Raw genomic sequence first — 21,698 nt, forward strand, 5'->3', positions numbered from 1 at the left:
GATCTAAGAGCAACAATCAATAAATGAGACCTCATGAAAGTGAAAACTTCTGTAAAGCAAAAGACACTATTGTCAGAAAAAAATGACAGCTTACAGACTGGGAAAGTATCTTCACCAACCCTATATCTCACAGAGGGCTAATATACAGAATATATAAAGAGCTAAAGAAGTTAAAAGGCAATAAATCAAGCAATCCATTTAAAAATGGGGTATGGAGCGAAGGAGAGGATTCTCTGTAAAGGAATATAGAATGGCAAAGAAATACTTAAAGAGATGTTCAATGTCCTTAGCCATCAGAGAGATACAAATTAACCATACCATGAGATTTCACCTTACACCCATCAAAATGGCTAAAATAAAAAACCCAAGGGACAACACATGTTGGAGAGGCTGTGGAGAAAAGGGAACCATCCTCCATTGCTGGTGAGAATGTACCTGGTACAACAACTTTCAAAATCAATCTGGCGCTTTATCAAGCAATTAGGAAGAGCACTTCCTCAAGACCCGGCTATACCACTCCTAGGCATATATCCAAAAGATGTTCAAGTACACAACAAGGATATTTGTTCATCCATGTTTGTATAAGCTTTATTTGTAATAGCCAGAACCTGGAAACAACCCAGATGTCCATCAATGGAGGAATAGATACAGAAATTGTGGTATGTTTACATAATAGAATACTACTCAGCAATTAAACACGAGGAACTCACGAAATTTGCAGGCAAATGGTGGGATCTAGAAAAAATCATGCTGAGTGAGGTCTCCCAGAAGGAGAAAGACACACCTGGTATATACTCATTTATTTAGACCTATAAGATATGATAAACATAATGCAATCTATACACCTAAAGAGGATAAACAAGAAAGAGAACCCAGGGTAAGATGATCAATCCTCACTTAGAAAGACAAATGGGATGGGAACTAGATGTAGGAGAAAAGTAACAGGATAGGAGCCTACCAGAGGGCCTCTGAAAGGCTCTACCTAGCAGTGTATCAAAGCAGATACTGTGACTCATAACCAAACCTTTGGCACAGTGCAGGAATAATATGAAAGAAGGGGGAATTAATATGCCTTGGGGAGGACAGGAGCCCCACAAGGACCTAATATTTCTGGGCACAGGGGTCTTATATGAGACTGTTTCTCCAATCAAGGTCCAGATATGGATATAACCTATAACCTCTGTTCACTTGTAGCCCATGGTAGCTCAGTATCCAAGTGGGGAACCTAATAAGGGGAATTATATGAACTCAATGGTGGGCACTTTTATCTACCCACCCCCCAAGGGAGTAGCAGCCCTGCTAGACCACAGAGGAGGACTTTGCAGCCAGTCCAGAAGATACCTGATAAACCAGGGTCAGAAGAAAGGGGAGGAGGTCCTCCCAATCAGTGGACTTGGAAAGGGGCAAGGGGGAGATGAGGAAGGTGGGGTGGGTTTGGGAGGGAATGAGGGAGCAGGACACAGCTGGGATACAAATTTAATAAAATGTAACTTAAAAAAATAAAAAGAATAAAATTTAAAAGAAGATAATGTATTCAGTAAAAGTAATAAAAAAAGAATGTACATATATAGCTATGTTTAGATGAACCACTAAAAAGTAGTACTAAAGAATATACAAAATTTTAAATTAAAAAAAAAAAAAAAACACTTGTATTCTCATTTTATCCACTGTTTTCCTTTCAATAAGTAGTCAAACATGATTGTTTTGGGATTTTTTGTTTTGTTTTGTTTTGTTTTAATGGTTGTTTGCTTGTTTGTTTTGCTTACAGAAGTTGACTCCAGTCAGTTAAGACGTCAGCTGTTTGTAGGAAATCAGGCTGCCATAGAGAGAATAATTCACTTTGGCCGAAAGCTACAAGCCATGAGTGAGCAGCTGAGGAGAGAATTTGGCAAGAACACAGCAAACAAGAAAATGCTGAAGGTAAGAATGTTGTTTGCTTTCTGTGATAAAATACCTGGGATGTTGGGGGCTATGTGTGTCTTCTTTTAGCTCACCATTTTAGAGGATTCAGTCTGTTTCCACTTGCCTCCCTTGTTCCACGACCTGTGGTGAGAGAGAACCTCATTGCAGAGAACTCAGTAGAGCATAGCTGACAGGGAAAGGTGGGGCTAGGGACAACCAGACACTCTTCATGACCTGTTTCTATCAGGTAGGCTTCACCTTCTCCTGTTTCCATTCTAATAGTACATTGATGAGGTTAGAGCCCTCATTGACTCTAAACATGTTCTCTAGTCATGTTCCAGTGACATCAAATCTACATGGGGACTTCATCTTACACACATAAACTTTAGGGGAATATTTTACATTCAATCCATATATTGTTTTCCTTTGAGCCTTACCAATATGTCAGAGGCACCAAGATACAGATTTGTTCAACATTGAGCAACAAGGTGGAAATTCTTGGGAATCTGTCCCTGAAATTTCCCCTCAGAACATTGCCCATTTGTGAGTCAAAGCTCTTGATGGCATTAGGCAGCTCTGATCTAGAAGAACATTGGGCCACACACATGTACAGCCTAAATCCTTGCTGTGTTCCCTGTGACATAGCACACAATTGTAGTGTGCTGCTGAAACCAGAACCCTGAGATGTATTTTTTAGTAAACATTGTTTTAGGGTTGCAGCAAAGTAATTGGATTTTATGGGGATTATTAAAGGAGTAGCTCCTCTTTCATGTCTACAATTGTTAGAATACATTTTGAAGTGTCTTCTGGACTATGTCCATGCTGGATGGTAAGAGGGATAAAATTTCACCAAACCAATAAGTGTATCATAGTCCCATGTGTTAGTTCAAGTTGGAGTGCTTTATTAAGCAAGATTGCATTTCATTGTATTGATTTTTGAGTCTTTAAATTTAAATTGTTACAGAAAGAGTGAACAAGATTACAGAGAACTATAAACTGTACTACACATCAGTGAATGTTCATATACTTAGGACACCGATTCTGAAGCTATGGGGCTTCACGTTGGACCTTACATTTTCACTATCGAACATATTTTAGTGCATTTATCCACCACAATAAACAAACAAAATGTCCATAATAGAAATATGTAGAAGTTAGGAAAATAGGTTGATATCCTCATTCACAATTCCTGTCTATGATCTGCATTCTGCCCACAGTCCTGCTGATTCTGGCCCTTGATGGGGCAGAGTGCCATGAGGAGCAGCACGTGGAAGAAGAGGTTTTCACTCTTGGAAGAGGAAAGCAAAGACATGGTCCCAGAGACCTACTACCTATAGCGAGGTCCCATCTCCCCAAGATTACAGGGTTTCCAACAAACAAAGGTTTTCATTTAAATAGGTTACAACTATTGATACCTATGGTACTCCAAGTTAAAACTAAATTTCCCAAACTGGATATACTCATTTTAAAAGATTACAGGGTTTCCAACAAACAAAGGTTTTCATTTAAATAGGTTACAACTATTGATACCTATGGTACTCCAAGTTAAAACTAAATTTCCCAAACTGGATATACTCATTTTAAAAGTTTCTGCCTGTGAAACAAAGCATTAAACTGCAAGCCTATGTGAAACATTTTACACTCCAACACAATGAAGCCTAGAAAACAAAAGAAGACATAATTCATAGCCCTTCTGAGTAAAAATTTGATATTACAGGAAAGGGCAAATGACTGCTGGTTGTGTTCTGGACATGAACTGAGAATTTCATTATCAGTATTAACTCAATCCCATACCCTTGGAATAAAACCAGCAGCATTAGTAAATATCAACTTGCCCAGCAGCCTTTGTTAAAGTCATTATGCTTTATATTTCAGTAGCTGGGATAGGAAAAGGGTAGTCACCATACCACATCATTTGCTAACATAACAGTTGTGTTTCTGGTGCTAACCCTCAGAGATCAAGAGAAAGAAAGTTAAATTACTATTTCTTACAAGACATAAAGATATTTGTGTATCAGGCAAGTGGATGTCTACATTTGCCTTAGAGGATTTTCTGATTGCCAAATTGTGTCTTTACTTACTCTTCCATGTTAAATGTGTCTCTCCTGAGCATGTTGTAATCTACAGCACCTATATCTGGGGCTGCATAGCTCTTTAGAACTGTCTCTGCAGGGGTGTTATGAACGTGTAGACTATTTATTAGCTTTCTTTCAAGGTATATAAATAATACTGCATAGATAGAAGCTGAGGGCTGTTTTAGGGGAATGGTTCTTAATGTTTCTGATGTTCCAATCATTTTGAATTTTTAATAGAGCTTGAGAATTCAAATCAGTAGTTAGTTAAGTGCTTACCTGTACTGCAAGAGATTCTGGGTTTTACCTGAGCACTCCATCTTTCCCACCTCCCCAACAAACAAAAGTTTTTCAAGAGTTTTTATTTAAAGGAGTTACAACTATTGATATCTGTGGTACTCAAAGTTAAAACTAAATTTCCCAAACTGGAAATACTGATTTTAAAATCTATTGGCATTTTATGAAACAATAATCCATTTGAGGATACATTTGATTATGCGTTTCTTATTCTTTAGTGTTTGGTGATTTTAAGAACATTCTAGATCGCATATGTAATTATTCATCACTTAATGAAATCTGTGAGACAGTTCTCTTCTTGTGCAAACATGATTATACCCTTAACACAGACTTAGATGGTACAGTTTACTGCACAGTGAGCTATATAATGGGGTGTATGTATTATGGCTAGAAGTGCTTTATATTTTGCTTATACTTCCTCACCAAAACCATAGCAGTACTGACAAGACAAATGCAATGGTGTCAATAGATAATAGAAACTGTCCAGCTCCATTATAATCTTAAGGGATCGTCTTGAATGTGCAGACCATCAGTGACCTAGACATCTTTATGAAGAACAATTTTACACACAGAGAGAATAGTTTGGAGTCAAAGGTAAAATTTTGCTCAATTTTACAGAGTGTAATATTTCCCTTCATGTGCACCACCCTGAAGTAAATGCTTAGGGAGTTCCTGCAGCTGTGGTTGGCTCAAAATGCTTCTGGACCCTTGTCTTTCCATGTCTCCCATCTTCTGTTTCTTGTCATCCTTATTTTATGTTCTGTAGAGGCTTCTTTTCAGTAGCAACCACGGAAACTTCCTGGATTGGTTGTTTTGCCAACCATTTCTTGAATGTCACCAGTGTCACTCTGATGAGCAGTCATAGTCTCTGATGACAGAGAAATAGAGAAAGCCAAGATTCACACTTTCTAAAACTGGTTCTTAATCTTAAGCAAAAATTGAGTAGTTGGAGACTGTACATTTTCCACAGAAGTTGTCCCTATTGAGGCAGTCTTTTTCCTTAAAACGAAGTTTTAAAACCTGTAGTGGCACTGTATTTTCTAGGATCTGGCTCCTCCTTGGTCATGTGCCTTTTACTTTCTCTTAGTCTCAATGTGTGTGTTTCAGTTAGGTCAGTAGAAATATGCTAAAAACAATGATTAGGTTCTGGTCCTTGTTGTGTGTGCCCTGTCTAGCAGCTGTGCTCAGCAAAATAAGAGTAAAAATTTACTATTTATTAATGTGTCCATTGGTAATTCAGAGAGAAACTCTGTCTTATGGTACTATATGATCTTTTCTTCTCATCTCAAACTAAGATTCCTCAGATAAAATCTGTAGGATGGGGACACAAACCTCAGGTGAAAGCAGTTGAGGTAATCCATGAGTGCCTGGGATGTCTTATAAAGTAATTGGCCAACAATAATTTCTTACAGGTATTATTTCTAAATTTTTGGTTTTAAGTAGTAAAGGGGGTTGAAATTTCTGACTTTTTGGTGGTGTCAGGATATAGCTCTATGCATAGTTTATATGTGATTCTATGCGCTAGTCACTCATTGGACATATTCTTAGCATCTTTTAGTACCTGAATGGTGGGGATGACACTTCATTAGATGGCCTTGGTTTTCAGGGTAAATTAGAGTTGATGAGAGGGTTATAAGTTAGCTCTGTGAGATATGAACTATTCTTCAGTCAATGAGCTGGAGGTGGAGCATAGGATTAGGGAACAAAACCTCCACTGGACACAGAAGCATGTTCAGTACCATTAGAAGCAATTATTGGTGTCACACAGTTACATAGAGGCTTTCTTACACTCAACACCTTTGAGTAGTTATTGGTAACTCTTAATTGTATATTAAATTTCCTTGTTTCTAGAACTTTCATTGTGATTGAGCAGTGTAACCTGAATGACATATTCAGTATTATAGGCCAATGGATGAGTCATGTGTGTAGTTAGTGGCAGACTACTAACTTCAGGTTGTGTCACTGATTTTGTGGACAAAATGATACTGACTACAATCAAGCAGCAAGTATTCTTCCACCCCCAAACCTGCTTTAACAAAGATACTCAGTAACGGTGGATAAGAGGAATAGAGTCTACTTCAGCCACTTAATGTAGAAGTTCAAGAATTGTATCATTCACCACTTTAAGAATGCTGTGGTCCTCAAACGAAAGGTTAAAAGCTTTGTGCCTCCTTGCTTGTTTGTGTCTCCACTAGAGTCTCATGTCCATTTTGCATTTGTTCCTGTGTATATAGGTCTGTGGAATATTACTCTGGGTCAGGCTATTGACTTGTCAATAAAAAAAAAAGCATTGAAATTGTCTTAGCTACTGTTCTATTGCTGTGAAGAGAAATCTTGATCAAAGAAATTCTTACAAAAGAAATTAATTAGGACTTTGCCCTCAGTTTTAGAGGATAGTTCATGATTATCATAGTAAGAAGCAGACAGGCATGGTGCTGGAGTAGTAGCTGAGAACTTTATATCTTGATCACAGGCTGCAGCATGCTTTATCACATGTGACTATTGACATAATATTGACAGTAAGCCCTGCCTTAATTTTAAGCAAATATGGGAAGTGTGCATGCATCGTTGAAAACCATCTCAAGTTTAGTAATAGAAAACATAAAGCCAGGATGGATCTTGTAGACTTCAGTATATTAGTTTCCAACTACCTTGAAGCAACTGCTCTTAGAAATTTAAAAACAACTAGGACATAGCTTTCTTTTCACACATTCTGTCTTACCATGAAAGCTCGCTCACAATAGTTTCAGATACTGGCTTCAATCCCAAGATGTATGATTTGCCAACTTTGTGGCCCATAAGAAATATCATTCTGTCCCAAATGCCAGATTTGATTTGTGATTTTGATGCTTACAGAATCACCCAAAATGTTTTTTTTTTATAGATCACTACACACAATTGTGTGAGAACTAATGAACATTATCAATGTCCTGTGGTGGTTAGATGAGAAGGGTCCCCATAGCGTCTGTTTGAATACTTGATAACAAGTTAGTGGAACTGCTTGGGAAGGGTTAGGTGTGGCCTTGTTGGAAGAGGTGATCACTGGGAGTGGACCCAGTGTCCAATGACATCACTTAGGTCTTGTGACATCATCCTGTTCCTGTGATATGATTTGGGTCCTACTTCATCACCTAGGACTTATGTAATCTCCTGGGCCATATGTTGTCACCTGGGTCCTATGATATAACCTTGGTCCTATGACTTTTCTTTCTTTTTCATCAATATTAGGCCATTCATTTCGAATTGGTTTTAATTTCCCCATTTTGTTTGTGTTATAGAAGTGGTGGGATAATTGCAGAAATGACCAGGAAAACTGAAAGCCAGTTAGATTTTTCCTGCATTCTGAAACATAAAAATAGGTTTAAAGGTCATAGTCACCACCTGTTTTAAGACTGTATCTTAATCTTTCTTTTATCTTGGAGCCACTGTGACCCCAGCAGTTGAATTATCTGCACTAACATTGTTTTCAACAGGACGCATTCAGTTTACTAGCATATTCGGATCCTTGGAACAGTCCAGTTGGAAATCAACTTGACCCAATTCAGAGAGAACCTGTGTGCTCAGCTCTTAACAGTGCAATATTAGGTAAGTAGCTAAAGCAAGTCAGGTAGACTTCAGCTACATTCTCAACATTTGAGAGGATATTATATTAATATCGGTTTCAGAAAAATAGGGATATAGCATTGTATTTAAATTACAGAAAATTTCCTCCATACCAAACAGACTACTTGAATTCTGATGGAATAAATTTGGTAGATTCTGAAGTATATCTTGGAAAGTGCACATATGTAAGTACTTAATGAGTCTTTTTTAGAATGCGGTATTTGGGTGGTCTTTGTGTTTAAATAAAAAAAAAAAACACTCTATGGGCACCTCATTTGGGTACTGGGAATAATATGCATTTTTCTTTTAAAGTCTTTCATCTACTTGGTCTGAGGTGTTCCTCCTGTATGGAAGAATATATGGATATTGCAGGAAGATAGCCTTGTGTTGCATTGGTGCTGTGTTGTAGAAACACTGTGCTATAGAAATAGAGTTAATATGTGATCTTGACTAGCCCAGATAAGAAAAGTGACTTCATACTGAAAATACAGGAAGGTATGTCAGCAGAAATATTTAATAGGCAGAACAAAACTTGGCTTGGCTGCTGTGGAAGGAAATTAGGCATATTTCTGAAGAGTTTGGTAGTTGTTCCACAGGAAAATGAGGCTAGAAAGGAATACTTGTTACTCAGTATGCTATGCTGGAAACACCCTGATACCATTCGGAAACTTTAAATCAGGGTGTTAAAGGAAGTAAGAGTATCTGAGCTCACTATATTTGTAGCGTCTGTGTTTCAGACATAAGCAGTACCAACCCCTGGATTCAAACATTTCTGTTTAAATTAAATAGATCACTAAGGAGTGAGGCTTTATCAGTGTGTATGGGAAGTGGAAATGAGAATCTGCTGTTTGCTTAGTTTTTTTTTCTATCATACTTCACCTCAGTGATATTAATTGTAATTATATACTGAGCAAATACATTTATACAAATTCCTAGGTAATATGAAATGTCACATAGTTCATGTCCACATAAAACTTAATCTCTGAGCTATTTTCTTCCAAGGAAATTCAGATCAAGGGTTATTTTACATCTGACTTTTGGAGTCTTAAATTTCCCAATAAAATGAGGCTCTAGACCAATTTAGAAGTCTGTGGTGTTATTTGGCCCAGTGAACCTTAGAAGCTTTCTTAGCCATGCGTTTTAAATAGTTTTGGAAATGTGACAGCACTGTCACATGAGTAGAGTGACTTAGATATTAGTACTTGTACTGAAGACTAATATTCATTGTAACAATGTAGAGAAAGCCATGAGTGCTCATATTTATCCTTAATCTGATGATAGGGGTCAATGCTGCCATTTGGGAGGATGAATAGTAGCCTTTGTGTTAGTTTCTTACACTAATATTTATGTGTATAGAATGACATGAATTTGGCTCTTGAGCTGCATTTTCAGTGGCTACAGAATGTCATCCCATTGGTAAAAATAAGAAAACTTAATAATAGTGCTAACCTAGGGGGGATGGCATCTCCACTGTAAAGGTTTTTTTTTTTTTTTTTTTTTTTTTGAAACGGCTAGATTGTGGTGTATCAAAACATCTGATTGCTATTTTAAGCAACAAACATGAAGTTTCTGAAGATGCCAATTTTCTTGTGTCAGTTTTTTTTTAAGATTTATTTATCATGTATAAGTATGTATGCCTGCACACCAGAGGAGTGCCCCAGATCTCATTATAGATGGTTGTCAGCCAACATGTGGTTAATGGGGATTGAACTCAAGACCATTGGAAGAGCAACCAGTGCTCTTAACTTCTGAGATATCTTTCTAGCCCTTGGGAAAGTTTTTAATTTCTTCAGTTCTTCAAGTCAAATGCTTAGAAGCATTATCCAAAATACATGTGTTAGGCTGGGTGAAAAAAGCATGCCTTTAATCCTAACACTAAGGGGGCAAAGACAGGTAGGTCTCTGTGAAGGTGAAACCAGTCTGTTTCACATAAACAATTGTCTGGCCAGCCAGAATACAAAGTGAGACCTTGGGGTCGAGATAGAGGGGGGAAAAGCCATGAATAATGTTTATACTTACATCAAAATCAATCTAAACCTTACTATAGGTGACTGCATGTTTTCTGCTACTCATAGGCAGACCTATATGTAATACATAATGGACTGTTATATATTTCTTTTTTATATTTTGAAAACATCATGTTTTTATTTGTATCATTTGTTTTAGATTTTAAAACCAGAAATTTTCTTTGAATTGTGCACAAATGTCAGGATGTCTGGTCCAAAATGATACCTTTTCTTAATTACACTCATTGCTCTAAAGACAAGAGAGTATTAGAGTACAAGTAAATTTATAGCTCTTTCCAGGATACATGATAGTGCATAAATGTATTATGAGTAATCTGAGATAATTATTGTAAGCACATTTGGTCTGATGTGTATATTCATATGATCAGAGCACACAATAGATAGCGTTGACACAGGCCTTGGCTTTGAAACTTAGACTAACAGTTTTTACTGCTGTGAGTTTCTATTACCTTACTCTTTCTTTCAGATCAGCCATTATCACAATAATTTGTGACCTTGTTTCTTTTTTTTAATTAATTACAGTTTATTCTCCTTGTATCCCACCTGTAGCTCCCTCCCTCTTCTCTTCCCAATTCTTCCCTCTCTCTTCTCAACCCATGCCTGTCCCCCAGACCACTGATAGGGGAAATCCTCCTACACTTCCATCTGATCCTAGTCTATCAGGTCTCATCAGGAGTGGGTGCATTGTCTTCCTCTGTGGCCTGGTAAAGCTGCACCCCCCTGAGGGGGAAGTGTTCAAAGAGCAAGCAAACCAGTTTATGTCAGAATCATAAACTGTTGCCATTACTAGGGAGCCCACTTGAACACTGAATTGCCATGGTCTACATCTGTGCAGGGGTTGTAGGTTATCTCCATGAATGGTCCTTGGTTGGAGTATCAGTCTCAGAAAAGACCCCTGTTGTCCAGGTTTATTTTGGTTCTTTTGTTCTCCTTGTGGAGCTCCTGTCCCCTCCATGTCTTTCTATCTCTCCCTTCTTACCTAAGATTTCATGTACTCTACCCAAAGTTTGGCTATGATTCTCAGAGTCTCCTTTGATACTCTTCAGGGTAGAGTCTTTCAGAGGCCCTTTGTGGTAGGCTACTGTCTTGTTCCATCTTTTATCCCTCTTCTAATGACCATCCTCATAGCCTTTCCAAATGAAGATTGAGCATCTTACCCAGAGTCTTCCTCCTTGATTAGCATTTTTAGGTTACAGATTTTAGTATGATTATCTTATAGTATATGTCTAATATCCACTTATGAGTGAGTAAATACCCTGTGTGTCTTTCTACTTCTGGGATACCTCACTCAGGAAGATCTGTTCTAGGTCCCACTATTTTACTGCAAATTTAATGATTACCTTGATTTCAATTGCCGAGTAGTATTTCATTGTGTAAATAAACCGCAATTTCTGGATCCATTCTTCAACTGAAGGACATCTAGGTTGTTTCCAGGCTCTAGCTATTATGAATAAAGCTGCTAAAAACATGGTTGCACAAATGTCCTTGTTGTATCCTTGAGCATCTTTTCGATATATTCCAAGCAGTGTTATAGCTTGAGGTAGCACTCTTCCTAATTGTCTGAGAAAGCACCAGATTTATTTCCTAAGTGGTTGTACAAGTTTATATTCCCACCAGCAAAGGAGAAGGGTTCCCCTTTCTCCATATCTTCTCCAGCGTTTATTGTCACTTACTTTTAGATCTTAGCCATTTTGATAGGTGGAAGGTGAAATCTCAAGATCGTTTTGATTTGGATTTCCCTGATGACTAAGGATGTTGAGCATTTCTATGTGTCCTTTGTTGAAAATTCTCTTTTTAGCCCTGAATATCATTTTTGTTGGATTACCTGATTTGTTGCAGCTTAACTTCTTGAGTTCATTTTATATTCTGGATATTAGCCCTCTGTCAGATACAGGGTTGGTGAATATCTTTTCCCAATCAGTTGTCAGTCCTTTTTTTCTGAAAACAATGTCATTTGCTTTACAGAAGCTTTTCAGTTTCATGAGGTCCCATTTATTGATTGTTGCTCTTAGAGCCTGTGCTGTTGGTGTTCTGTTCAGGAAGTTGTCTCCTGTGACAATGAGTTCAAGGCTCTTCCCCACTTTTTCTTCTAACAGGTTTAATGTGTCTGTTTTTATATTGAGTTCTTTGATCCAATTGGACTTTAGTTTTGTGCTGGGCGATATGTATGAATTTATTTGCGTTTTTCTCCATGTAGATTTCCAGTTAGACAAGCATCATTTTTTGAAGATGCTATTTTTTCCATGGTATGGTTTTGGCATCTTTGTCAAAAATCAGATGTCCATAAATGTGTGGGTTTATTTATTTGATTCCATTGATCAACCAGTTGGTTTCTATGCCAGTAAAATTCAGTGTTTACTACTATTGCTCTATAGTACAGCTTGATATCAGAGATGGAAATGCCTCCAAGAGTTCTTTTTTGTAGAGAATTGTTTTAGCAATTCTGTGTTTCTTTTTATTCCCTATGAAGTTGAGAACTTTTTCTATCAAGGTCTGTAAAGATTTGTGTTGGTAATTTGATGGGAATTATATTGAATCTGTTGATTACTTTTGGTAAGATGGCCATTTTTACTATGTTAATCCTGCCGAGCCATGAGCATGGGAGATCTTTCCATTATCTGATATCTTTTTTTCTATTTCTTTCTATCGAGACTGGGAATTTGATGCATACAAGTTTTTGACTTACTTGGTTAGAGTCACACCAAGGTATTTTATGTTATTAGTGGCTATTGTGAAGGGTTTTGTTTCCCTAATATCTTTCTCAGACATTTTGACTTTTGTATACAGAAGAGCTACTGATTTTTTTTGAGTTATTTTTTTATCCAGCCACTTTGCTGAAGGTGTTTTATCAGCTGTAGCAGTTCCTTGGTAGAATTTTGGGAGTCACTGATGTATGTATGCTATCATCTGCAAATAGTGATTTATTGACTTCTTTCTTTCCGATTTGTATCTCCCTGATCTCTTTAATTGTCTTATAGCTATAGCTAGGACTTCAAGAACTATGATGAAGAGATATGTAGAAAGTGGGCAGTATTGCCTTGTCTCTGATTTCAGTGAGACTGATTTAAGTTTCCCTTCCTTTGTTTTGATGTTGTTATAGGCTTACTGTATATTGCCTTTATTATGTTTATGTCAGTGCCTTGTATCCCTGATCTCTCCAAGACTTTAACCATGAATGGGTACTGGATTTTATGAAATGGTTTCAGCGTCTAAGAGATGTTTTACATGTGTTTTTTTTTTTCCAGATTGTTTATATGTTGCATTACATTGTTGGATTTCCATATACTGAACCACCCTTACATACCTGGGATGAAGCCTACTTGGTCATAGTTGATGATATCTCTGATGTGTTATTGTATTAAGTTTGCAAGTATTTTGTTGAATATTTTTGCATCAATGTTCATAAAGGAGATTGGCCTGAAATTCTCTTTGTTGGATCTTTGTGAGGTTTAGGTGCCAAAATAATTGTGGCTTCATAGAATGAGTTTCACAGTATTCCTTTTGTTGCTATTTTATAGAATAGTTTAAAGAGTATTGGTGTTAGGTCTTCTTCGAAGGTCTGGTAAAATTCTTCTCTGAAAACTTCTGCACTGGGCTTTATTTTTTTTTTTTATTTTTTGAATGGGAGACTTTTGATGACAGCTTCTATTTCTGTCAAGAATATAAGACTATTTAATTGATTTACATGGTCTTGATTCAGCTTTGGTAAGTGGAATCGACAAGAAAATTATATATTTCATTTAGATGTTAAATTTTGTGGCATATAGGCTTTTTACTTAAGACCCAATGATTGTTTGGATTTCCTCAGTGTGTATTGTTATGTCCCCCTTCTCATTTATGATTTCATCGATTAGAATGGTGTCTTTCTGCCTTTTAGTTAGTTTGGCTAAGGGTTTGTTTATCTTTGGGATTTTCCCAAAGAACCAACTCTTGGTTTCATTGATTCTTTGAATTATTTTTTTTTTGTTTCTAATTTATTGATTTCAGCCCCAAGGTTGATTATTTCCAACCCTCTACACCTCTTTGGTTTGACTGCTTCTTTCTCTTCTAGGGTTTTTAGGTGAGCCATCAAGTTGCTTGAATGAGATGTTTAGAATTTCTTCTCGAAAACATGTAGTGCTACTTCAAATTGCATTCGTTGTATCCCATAATTTTGGGTATATTGTACTTTCATTTTCATTGAACTCTAGGAAGACTTTAATTTCTTTCTTTATTTCTTCCGTGATCCAGCTGTCATTGAGTAGCGAGTTGTTCAATTTCCATGTGTGTATATGCTTTTTGCTATTTCTGTGGTTGAGGTCCACCTTTAGTCCATGATGTTTAGATAGGATTTAAGGTATTATTTCAGTCTTCTTGTATCTGTTGAGGCTCACTTTGTGACTAACTATATAGTCTATTTTGGAGAAGGGTCCATGATGTGCTGAGAAGTTTAATTCTTTTATGTTTGGGTGAAAGGTTCTGTAGATGACTGTTAGGTTCATTTGATTCATGACCTTGGTTATAATCATAGTTTCTTTTTTTAATTTTTGTTTTGTTGTCCTTTGTTGTGAGTGAGGTCTCCCACTATTAATGTGTGTTGATCTATGTGTGGTTTCAGTTTCATTAATGTTTCTTTTACAAATGTTGGTGCCCTTGTATTTGCAGCATAGATGTTTAGGATTGTGATGATTTCCTGGTGGAATTTTCCTTTGATGAGTATGAAGTGTCCTTCCCCATCTCTTTTGATTAATTTTGGTTGAAAGTCTATTTTATTAGATGTTAGGATGGTTACTCCTGCTAGCTTCCTGTATTCACTTGCTTGGAAAACCATCTTTCAGCCCTTTCTTCTCAGGTAATATCTATCTTTGTTCTTAGGTGTGTTTCTGGTATGCAACCGAATTTTGGTTCTTGTTTACACATCTATTGTGTTGATGTGTGTCTTTTTATTGGAGAAATGAGTCCATTGATGTTGAGAGATATTAAGGACCAGTGGCTGTTAGATCTTTTGATTTTGATATTGGCTGAGGTAGTGTGTTTGTGTGCTTGACTACTTTTAGTTTTGCTTTAGTGAGCTTATTTATTGCCTGTGTTTTCCTGAAAGAATTCTGTTTTCCTGGTTTGTATTTTTTCCTTCTCGTATCTTCTGTAATGCTGGGTATGTGGGTAGGCATTGTTGAACTTTGTTGTTGTTTTTTCTGCCTATGAGAACTGAGAGTTCTGCGGGTATAGTAGAATGTGCTGACATCTGTGTTCTCTTAGGGTCTGCATGATATCTGTCCAGGCCCTTCTGGCTTTCATAGTCTCTGTTGAAAAGTCAGGTGTGATTCTAATGGGTTTGCCATTATATGTTACTTGGCCTTTTTTTCTTGCAGCTTTTAGTATTTTTGTTGTTGTTGTTGTTGTTGTTCTGTATAATTACTGTTTTGATTATTATGTGGCAGGAGGATTTTCTTTTCTGGTCTAATTCATTAGGTGTTCTGTAGGTCTCTTGTATTCTTCTAGGCCTCTCCTTTAAGTTGGGGAAATTTTCTTTTATGATTTTGTTGAAAATATTTTCTGGGCCTTGGAGATGGGAATCTTCTTTTTCCTCTGTTCCTGATACTTTTAGATTTTGTCTTTTCATGTTGTCTTGGGTTTCTTGGATAGTTTGTGTCAGGGCATTTTCAGATTTATTATTTTCTTTGACAGATACATTGATTTCTTCCATTGTATCTTCCACACCTGAGATTTTTTTTTTCATCAGCATTTCATTTTGATTTATTAATATGATAAATACATTAATCACTTTTTACGTTCTTAATGTAGAATTCTTTTTTTTTTTAAATTTTTCATCAATTACACTTTATTCATTCTGCATCCCCCCATAAGCCCCTCCCTCCTCCCATCCCAATCCCACCCTCCCTCCTCCCTCTGCTTGCATGCCACTCCCCAAGTCCACTAATAGGGGAGGTTCTCCTCTCCTTTCTGATCTTAGTCTGTCAGTTCACATCAAAAGTGGCTGTATTGTCCTCTACTGTGGCCTGGTAAGGCTGCTCCCCCCCCAGAGGGAAGTGATCAAAGAGCAGGCCAATCAGATTATGTCAGAGGCAGCCCCTCTTCACATTACTATGTAACCCAATTGGACTCTGAACTGCCCTGGGCTACATCTGTGCAGGGGTTCTAGGTTATCTCCATGAATAGTCCTTGGTTGGAGTATGAGTCTCTGGGAAGTTCCCTATGTTCAAATTTTCTTGTTCTGTTGCTCTCCTTGTGGAGACCCTGTCCTCTCCAGCTCTTACTATTTCCCAGTTCTTACCTAAAATTCCGTTCACTCTGCCCAACAGTTGCCCATCAGGCTCAGCATCTGCTTTGATAGTCTGAAGGGCAGAGGCTTTCAGAGGCCCTCTGTGGTAGGTTCCTAGGTTGTTTCCTGTTTTCTTCTTCTTCTGATGTCCATCCTCTTTGCCTTTCTGGATGGGGTTTGGACGTTTTTAACTCAAGTGACAACACATGCTGGAGAGGTTGTGGAGAAAGGGGAACCCTTCTCCACTGCTGGTGGGAATGTAAACTTGTACAACCACTCTGGAAATCAATCTGGTGCTTTCTCAGACAACTAGGAATAGCGCTTCCTCAAGATCCAGCCATACCACTACTGGGCATATATCCAAAAGAGGCTCAAGTACACAAAAAGGACATTTGCTCAACCATGTTTGTAGCAGCTTTATTTGTAATAGCCAGAAGCTGGAAACAACCCAGATGCCCCTCAACTGAAGAATGGATGCAGAAATTGTGGTACATCTACACAATGGAATATTACTCAGCAATGAAAAATAAGGAAATCATGAAATTTGCAGGTAAATGGTGGGATCTTGAAAGGATCATCCTGAGTGAGTTGTCTCAGAAGCAAAAAGACACACATGGTATATACTCACTCATATAGACATACAACATAGGACAAACCCACTAAAACCTGTGCATCTAAAGAAACTAAGCAAGAGAGAGGACCCTAACTAAAACGTCCACACCTGAGATTTTTTTCCATCACTTATAATCTGTTTTTTATGCTTATCTCTGTATTTCCTGTTTTCTTTCCTAAGTTCTTCCTCTCCATGATTTTCTCCATTTGTGAATTCTTTAATTTTTCCAATTTTATCTTTAGATCTTGAGCAGTTTTATTTTTTTTTTTTATTTCCTTCAACTTTCTGACTGTTTAATATCCTGTTTTTCCTTCAATTCCTTCAGGTGTTTGTTTGAATATTTCTCTGTTTCATTTATTTCTTTCATTGTTTTAATCATTTCTTCTCTGAAAGCCACAAACTGTTTGGATGCATCTTCTTGTACTTATTTGTGAATGGCCATAATCTGACTTTATCTTCCTCTAATTCTTTACACATTTCATTTGGTTCCTCCATTAACCTCTTCATAAGCATAGGTCATCTTCTTGAATTTCACTTCTGTTAAGGTGTCTAGGGCTACTTGCCCCTGTATAATTGGGTTCTCGGGATAGCATACTGCCCTGCCTTATTATGGTTGTTCTTTTAAACTAGCCTTTACCAGTATGGCAGACTGAAGTGTTGTCTGTTAATTTCTGGTGCCTGCTACAATCCTGGGGTGGGAAGAATCTCCATGACCGAGTTCTGAAGGAGGCCTCCTTAGCTCTTAGGGTATGGTCAACAGAATGGCAGTGCTTCTCAGAAATTGCCAAAGTTAATCACAGATGTATGGAACTGTGTGGTAACTGCTCTTCTCTCACCAGAATTCCTGGAGACACATGCCCTGCTGCTGGGTTATTTGCTCTTAATTTAGTGATCTGCTATTGCTGTTCTTATGCTGTGTTTGCTGGGCACAGCCCTCTTGAAGAACCAGGGAGTCCTACAGTTTTGTCAGTTTAGCTAGGGATGACTGGTTTCACCTTGGAGCACTATCTGGGGACTGATCCAGTGGCTCTCAGGCTTCTGTATGTCTGAGGTTGGAGCTTTGTGCCCCAGTACTCTAGTGGTAATCAGTGGCAGGTGAGCATAGTGCTCATGCATTCATCAGGAGTTTAGAGCCTGAGGGAACCCAGAAACTTTTCTGGAGCTGGTTGTCCTTAGGTAAGATCTGATGTTTCCCTTGCCATGGGGTTTCTTCATGGCAAGGAAACTCAGTCTCTGATGTTTGGGGATCCACAGTTCCATATCGAATGATAAGTTGAGCACCCAGGTGGAGTGGTTCAACTATGCTGGAGATTGGGTGCCTTGGCACCTGCAGGAAAACAGGAACCTATCCTGAGAACTTTTTTGTGTGGTGGTGGTGGGGTTGGTTGAGTGCCCTGACCTCTCAAAAGAGAAACCCAATATCTGGTGCCCTGGGGCCCACAGTTCAATCTGGGATGGTAATCAGAGCACACAGACCTGTGGCTCTGTGCTGACAACCAACCACCCTCAAGGACCTGGAAACTCTTCTGTGGTTTAACTGGATGACCTGAACCTGATTGATTCCCAGACTGTGCGGTTTTCTCTCACCTGGTAAATACAATCTCTGGTGTTTTAAGGTCCAGTTTTCTGTCACTGTGCCATCCCTTCTGTGCTGCTGGTCAGAAACAGCGTCCTCCAGGTGGTGCAATCTTGGATATTCTGCACGATCTTGTTTCTTAAAAGACTCAAGATACTTAAAACCAGATGCTTCCTTTGGTCAAAGAGTGTAATAGTGAACCCAGTGCTCACTTGAGCAAAGTACTTCCTGTGAACCATAAGCTTATCCAAACAACAACAAAATATTTTTTTTCCTTTTTATTTGTCAGTAAATCAGTACTTGAATAGACATAACATAGACCTTTTTCTTGGTGTATGTGGGAGTTTCAGGATAGGGTTTCTGTATGTCGTGGACTTGCTTGGCAGATAAGGCTGGCCTTGAATTCAGAGATTGACCTGCATTTTCCAAAATGCTAAGATTAAAGGCATGAACCACCCAACATGCTCCCGCTCCAGACCACATTTTATTAAACTGTATTTTCTGCCAGGTCTGCTCCATGCTTTTATTACATTTGTGCCTCATTCCTTCAGAATTGTTTTTCCTGCTGTATTGCAAACTCTTTATGCTTAGGCTATCCATAACTGAGCTTAGGCTATAGCTAATCAGAGAGCTTGAGAGTTACTGTTTCTCGTTCTGCCCCTGTCAACATTACCTGCAGAAGTATGGATAGTTTCACTAACCTAATGTTTTTATAAAGTTTGGAACCATCTCCAGAGAGAAAATACTAGTTTCTGAGTGGGGTCTTGTTACCCTAAGTTCATGTCTTCTTTGTAGTCATTGCACATTTTATACCAGCCCTCAGGAGGCAGAGACCAGCAGATCCCAGATGCAGACCACCTGGTCTGTAGAGAGAGTCCTGATCAAAAACAAAACAAACCTACTTGTCTTAAGACTGTGATGTGTAACACCCAAGAATATTCTATTTATATAATATCTGAACTAATGATCAGAGGTTAGCCTCTTCAATTCTACAGTGGCTTTGCTCTGTTATCTGATAGGCCTTTCCTTGCTTCTGAATAACATTTACCAGCACATCTTAGAGGCAGCTCAACAACCCTCACCAGACTTTATCTACAGGAGGTTGAGTATCATCACTGGAAACTTTGAATGAAAATCTGGTACTAGCTTTTCTTGTTAATGTCAGTTGACCTTGGTTAAGTATCAAGGTTGAGAGAGAAGTAAAATGTTGAATACAAAACTTAAAAAGGATCTCTGAGTTTCAGGCCAGTAAGGAATAATAAGTGAATCTATGTATCAAAAAAATTAACAGACAGGAGTAGTAGTGCATGCCTGCCTATAACCCTAAAGAGTCAGAGACAGGTGGATTGAGTTCCAGGCCTTCCTAGTCTACAATGCATGTCCAGGACAACCAAGGCTACATGGAGAAATCCTCTCTTAAAAAAAACAATGAAAGAAAGAAAGAAAGAAAGAAAGAAAGAAAGAAAGAAAGAAAGAAAGAAAGGAGAAAGAGTCAATAAATAAAGTTTTAAGAAACCTTATTTCTGTAAGAACTGTTCTTAGAAATACCTATCTGCCTTGCTATTCATGTGAAAGTTCAGATACACACAGGTACTGATGTAGGAAATGTTGTATTTTCATGACTGAAAGATTGTTTTAAAAATAGTTGTTAATTGCTATTTCCATGTTCTAATCCTTTTTCCTTAGAAACTCACAATCTGCCAAGGCAACCTCCCCTTGCTTTAGCAGTGGGACAGACCACACAGTGTCTAGAATTGATGGCTCGATCAGGAATTGGATCCTGTGCAGTTGCCACAGTGGAAGACTACCTACATTAGCTATGCACTTCAGGAGCTCACACTTACACTGTGGCAAGTAGTCAACGTGGAAGAAGACCAGCTCTGCTAAACTGAAATTTAGATTTTTTTTTTTAATTATCCACTGGGGGCAGGTTTTGTAGCTTTAGATTGGTTCCTTGTTTACAACATAACACAAATGATTTTCTAACTTAGTTTTGGAGAAAATATTTTCCATCCTTTAACCTCTTAGTTGTCTATGAGTTAAATATTACTGAATTTCAGATGTTCAGATTGATTATCATAAATCCTTTAAAACAATTACCTAAAAGAAACTAAAAAGACCACTTTCTTTGTTGGCAGGAGAAGGAGGGAAAGAAATGAATCAAGTAGTGTTTGTGTTAGCATGTGGGTGATGTAAACTACAAGTTGGGAGCTGCTCTGAACCCTCCTCCTGTGCAAGCATTCAATCAGTGAAACTTGCAAAATGCATAAACTTCAGACAGTTCGAATTTAATAGTGTTGATGAAAGAAATCCATTTTTAATGTGCACTGTAAAATTTGAAATACTCAGGAGACGAGTGAGTATGTTTGTTGCTACTAAAAATACCAGCCTGTTGTCCCAATAGTTTTGTTTTTAACATGATCCTCTTTAACTTTGTTTCCTGTTTAACTGCAGATGACTTCTGTTGTAGACTCACACTTTTAGCTGTTGTGTTATAACAGTATTACATGTCAACAGTGTGGTTGCTACCTTTATTTATATAAAAACCAAATATCTAGTCAATTTACCGTGTCTTTATTTAATCTTTGTACACCTTCCATTTTTAAGTACTTAAATGAGTACTATATTGCAATAAAAATATAGTGACGTAATTAACCAGCCATTAAACTTTACGTCTAAGGATATTAGTGTCAGTTGAATTTATGTATTAGGTTCTTATATAGTTTTTTAGAATAATTACTATTACTGGTTCTGATATACTGCTACCTTCCCCTCATAAGCCAAAAGTTTAAAAAGGAAACTTCCATTCCATTAGGAAAACAGAACAAAACTCATTACCTGACAGACTGCACTTTCTGTATTTTAACTTTTTGGAGTTTCTTCATTTTGCAAGGTATTCACCTTCCTTTTTCAAATTACCTGTAAAAAATGAAATCCAGTTTGTGGAATAAGATTTCTGTAAATTAACACTTCATTGACTACATGTGAGTGCAGGTTTTATTTTGAAGAAATAATGGAGCACAGTTTTAGCCAAATTGACAAGGCCTAGGGGCCACAAATATCCAAGAATACCTGCAAATGCACCTCACCCTTACATGAAGTTACTTAAATGAGAACAAATCATACCTTTTTGTTTCCTGATGATTCCTTTATGCTATAAGGGGAAAGTTAGAACAGCAGGAAGTAAAAAGTGCTCAAAACAAGTAGGCTAAATTCCCCTGCTGGCTTTCATGACCACTACCTTCAATTTGTAATCATGCCACACAACATTGCCACCAAATCCCAGTCACTGAACAAGCATGGAGTATCCTCAGAATTTAAACCTGAACAGTGTTGATAGGCATCG

General features: G+C 37.8%; 1 protein-coding gene across 1 annotated transcript in view; it reads left to right on the forward strand.

Annotated features, from left to right (window-relative positions):
* Positions 1-20,169, forward strand: part of LOC132649969 (ran-binding protein 9-like) — a 64,610-nt gene extending 44,441 nt beyond the window's left edge. Inside the window, 3 exon segments of the mRNA XM_060374742.1 lie at positions 1,769-1,920; positions 7,745-7,856; positions 20,039-20,169. Of these exon segments, the coding sequence (XP_060230725.1) occupies positions 1,769-1,920; positions 7,745-7,856; positions 20,039-20,169 (395 nt within the window).
* The last annotated feature ends 1,529 nt before the right edge of the window (positions 20,170-21,698 follow it).

The sequence above is a fragment of the Meriones unguiculatus genome, chromosome X, assembly GCF_030254825.1.
Source record: "Meriones unguiculatus strain TT.TT164.6M chromosome X, Bangor_MerUng_6.1, whole genome shotgun sequence".
Lineage (NCBI taxonomy): Eukaryota > Metazoa > Chordata > Mammalia > Rodentia > Muridae > Meriones > Meriones unguiculatus.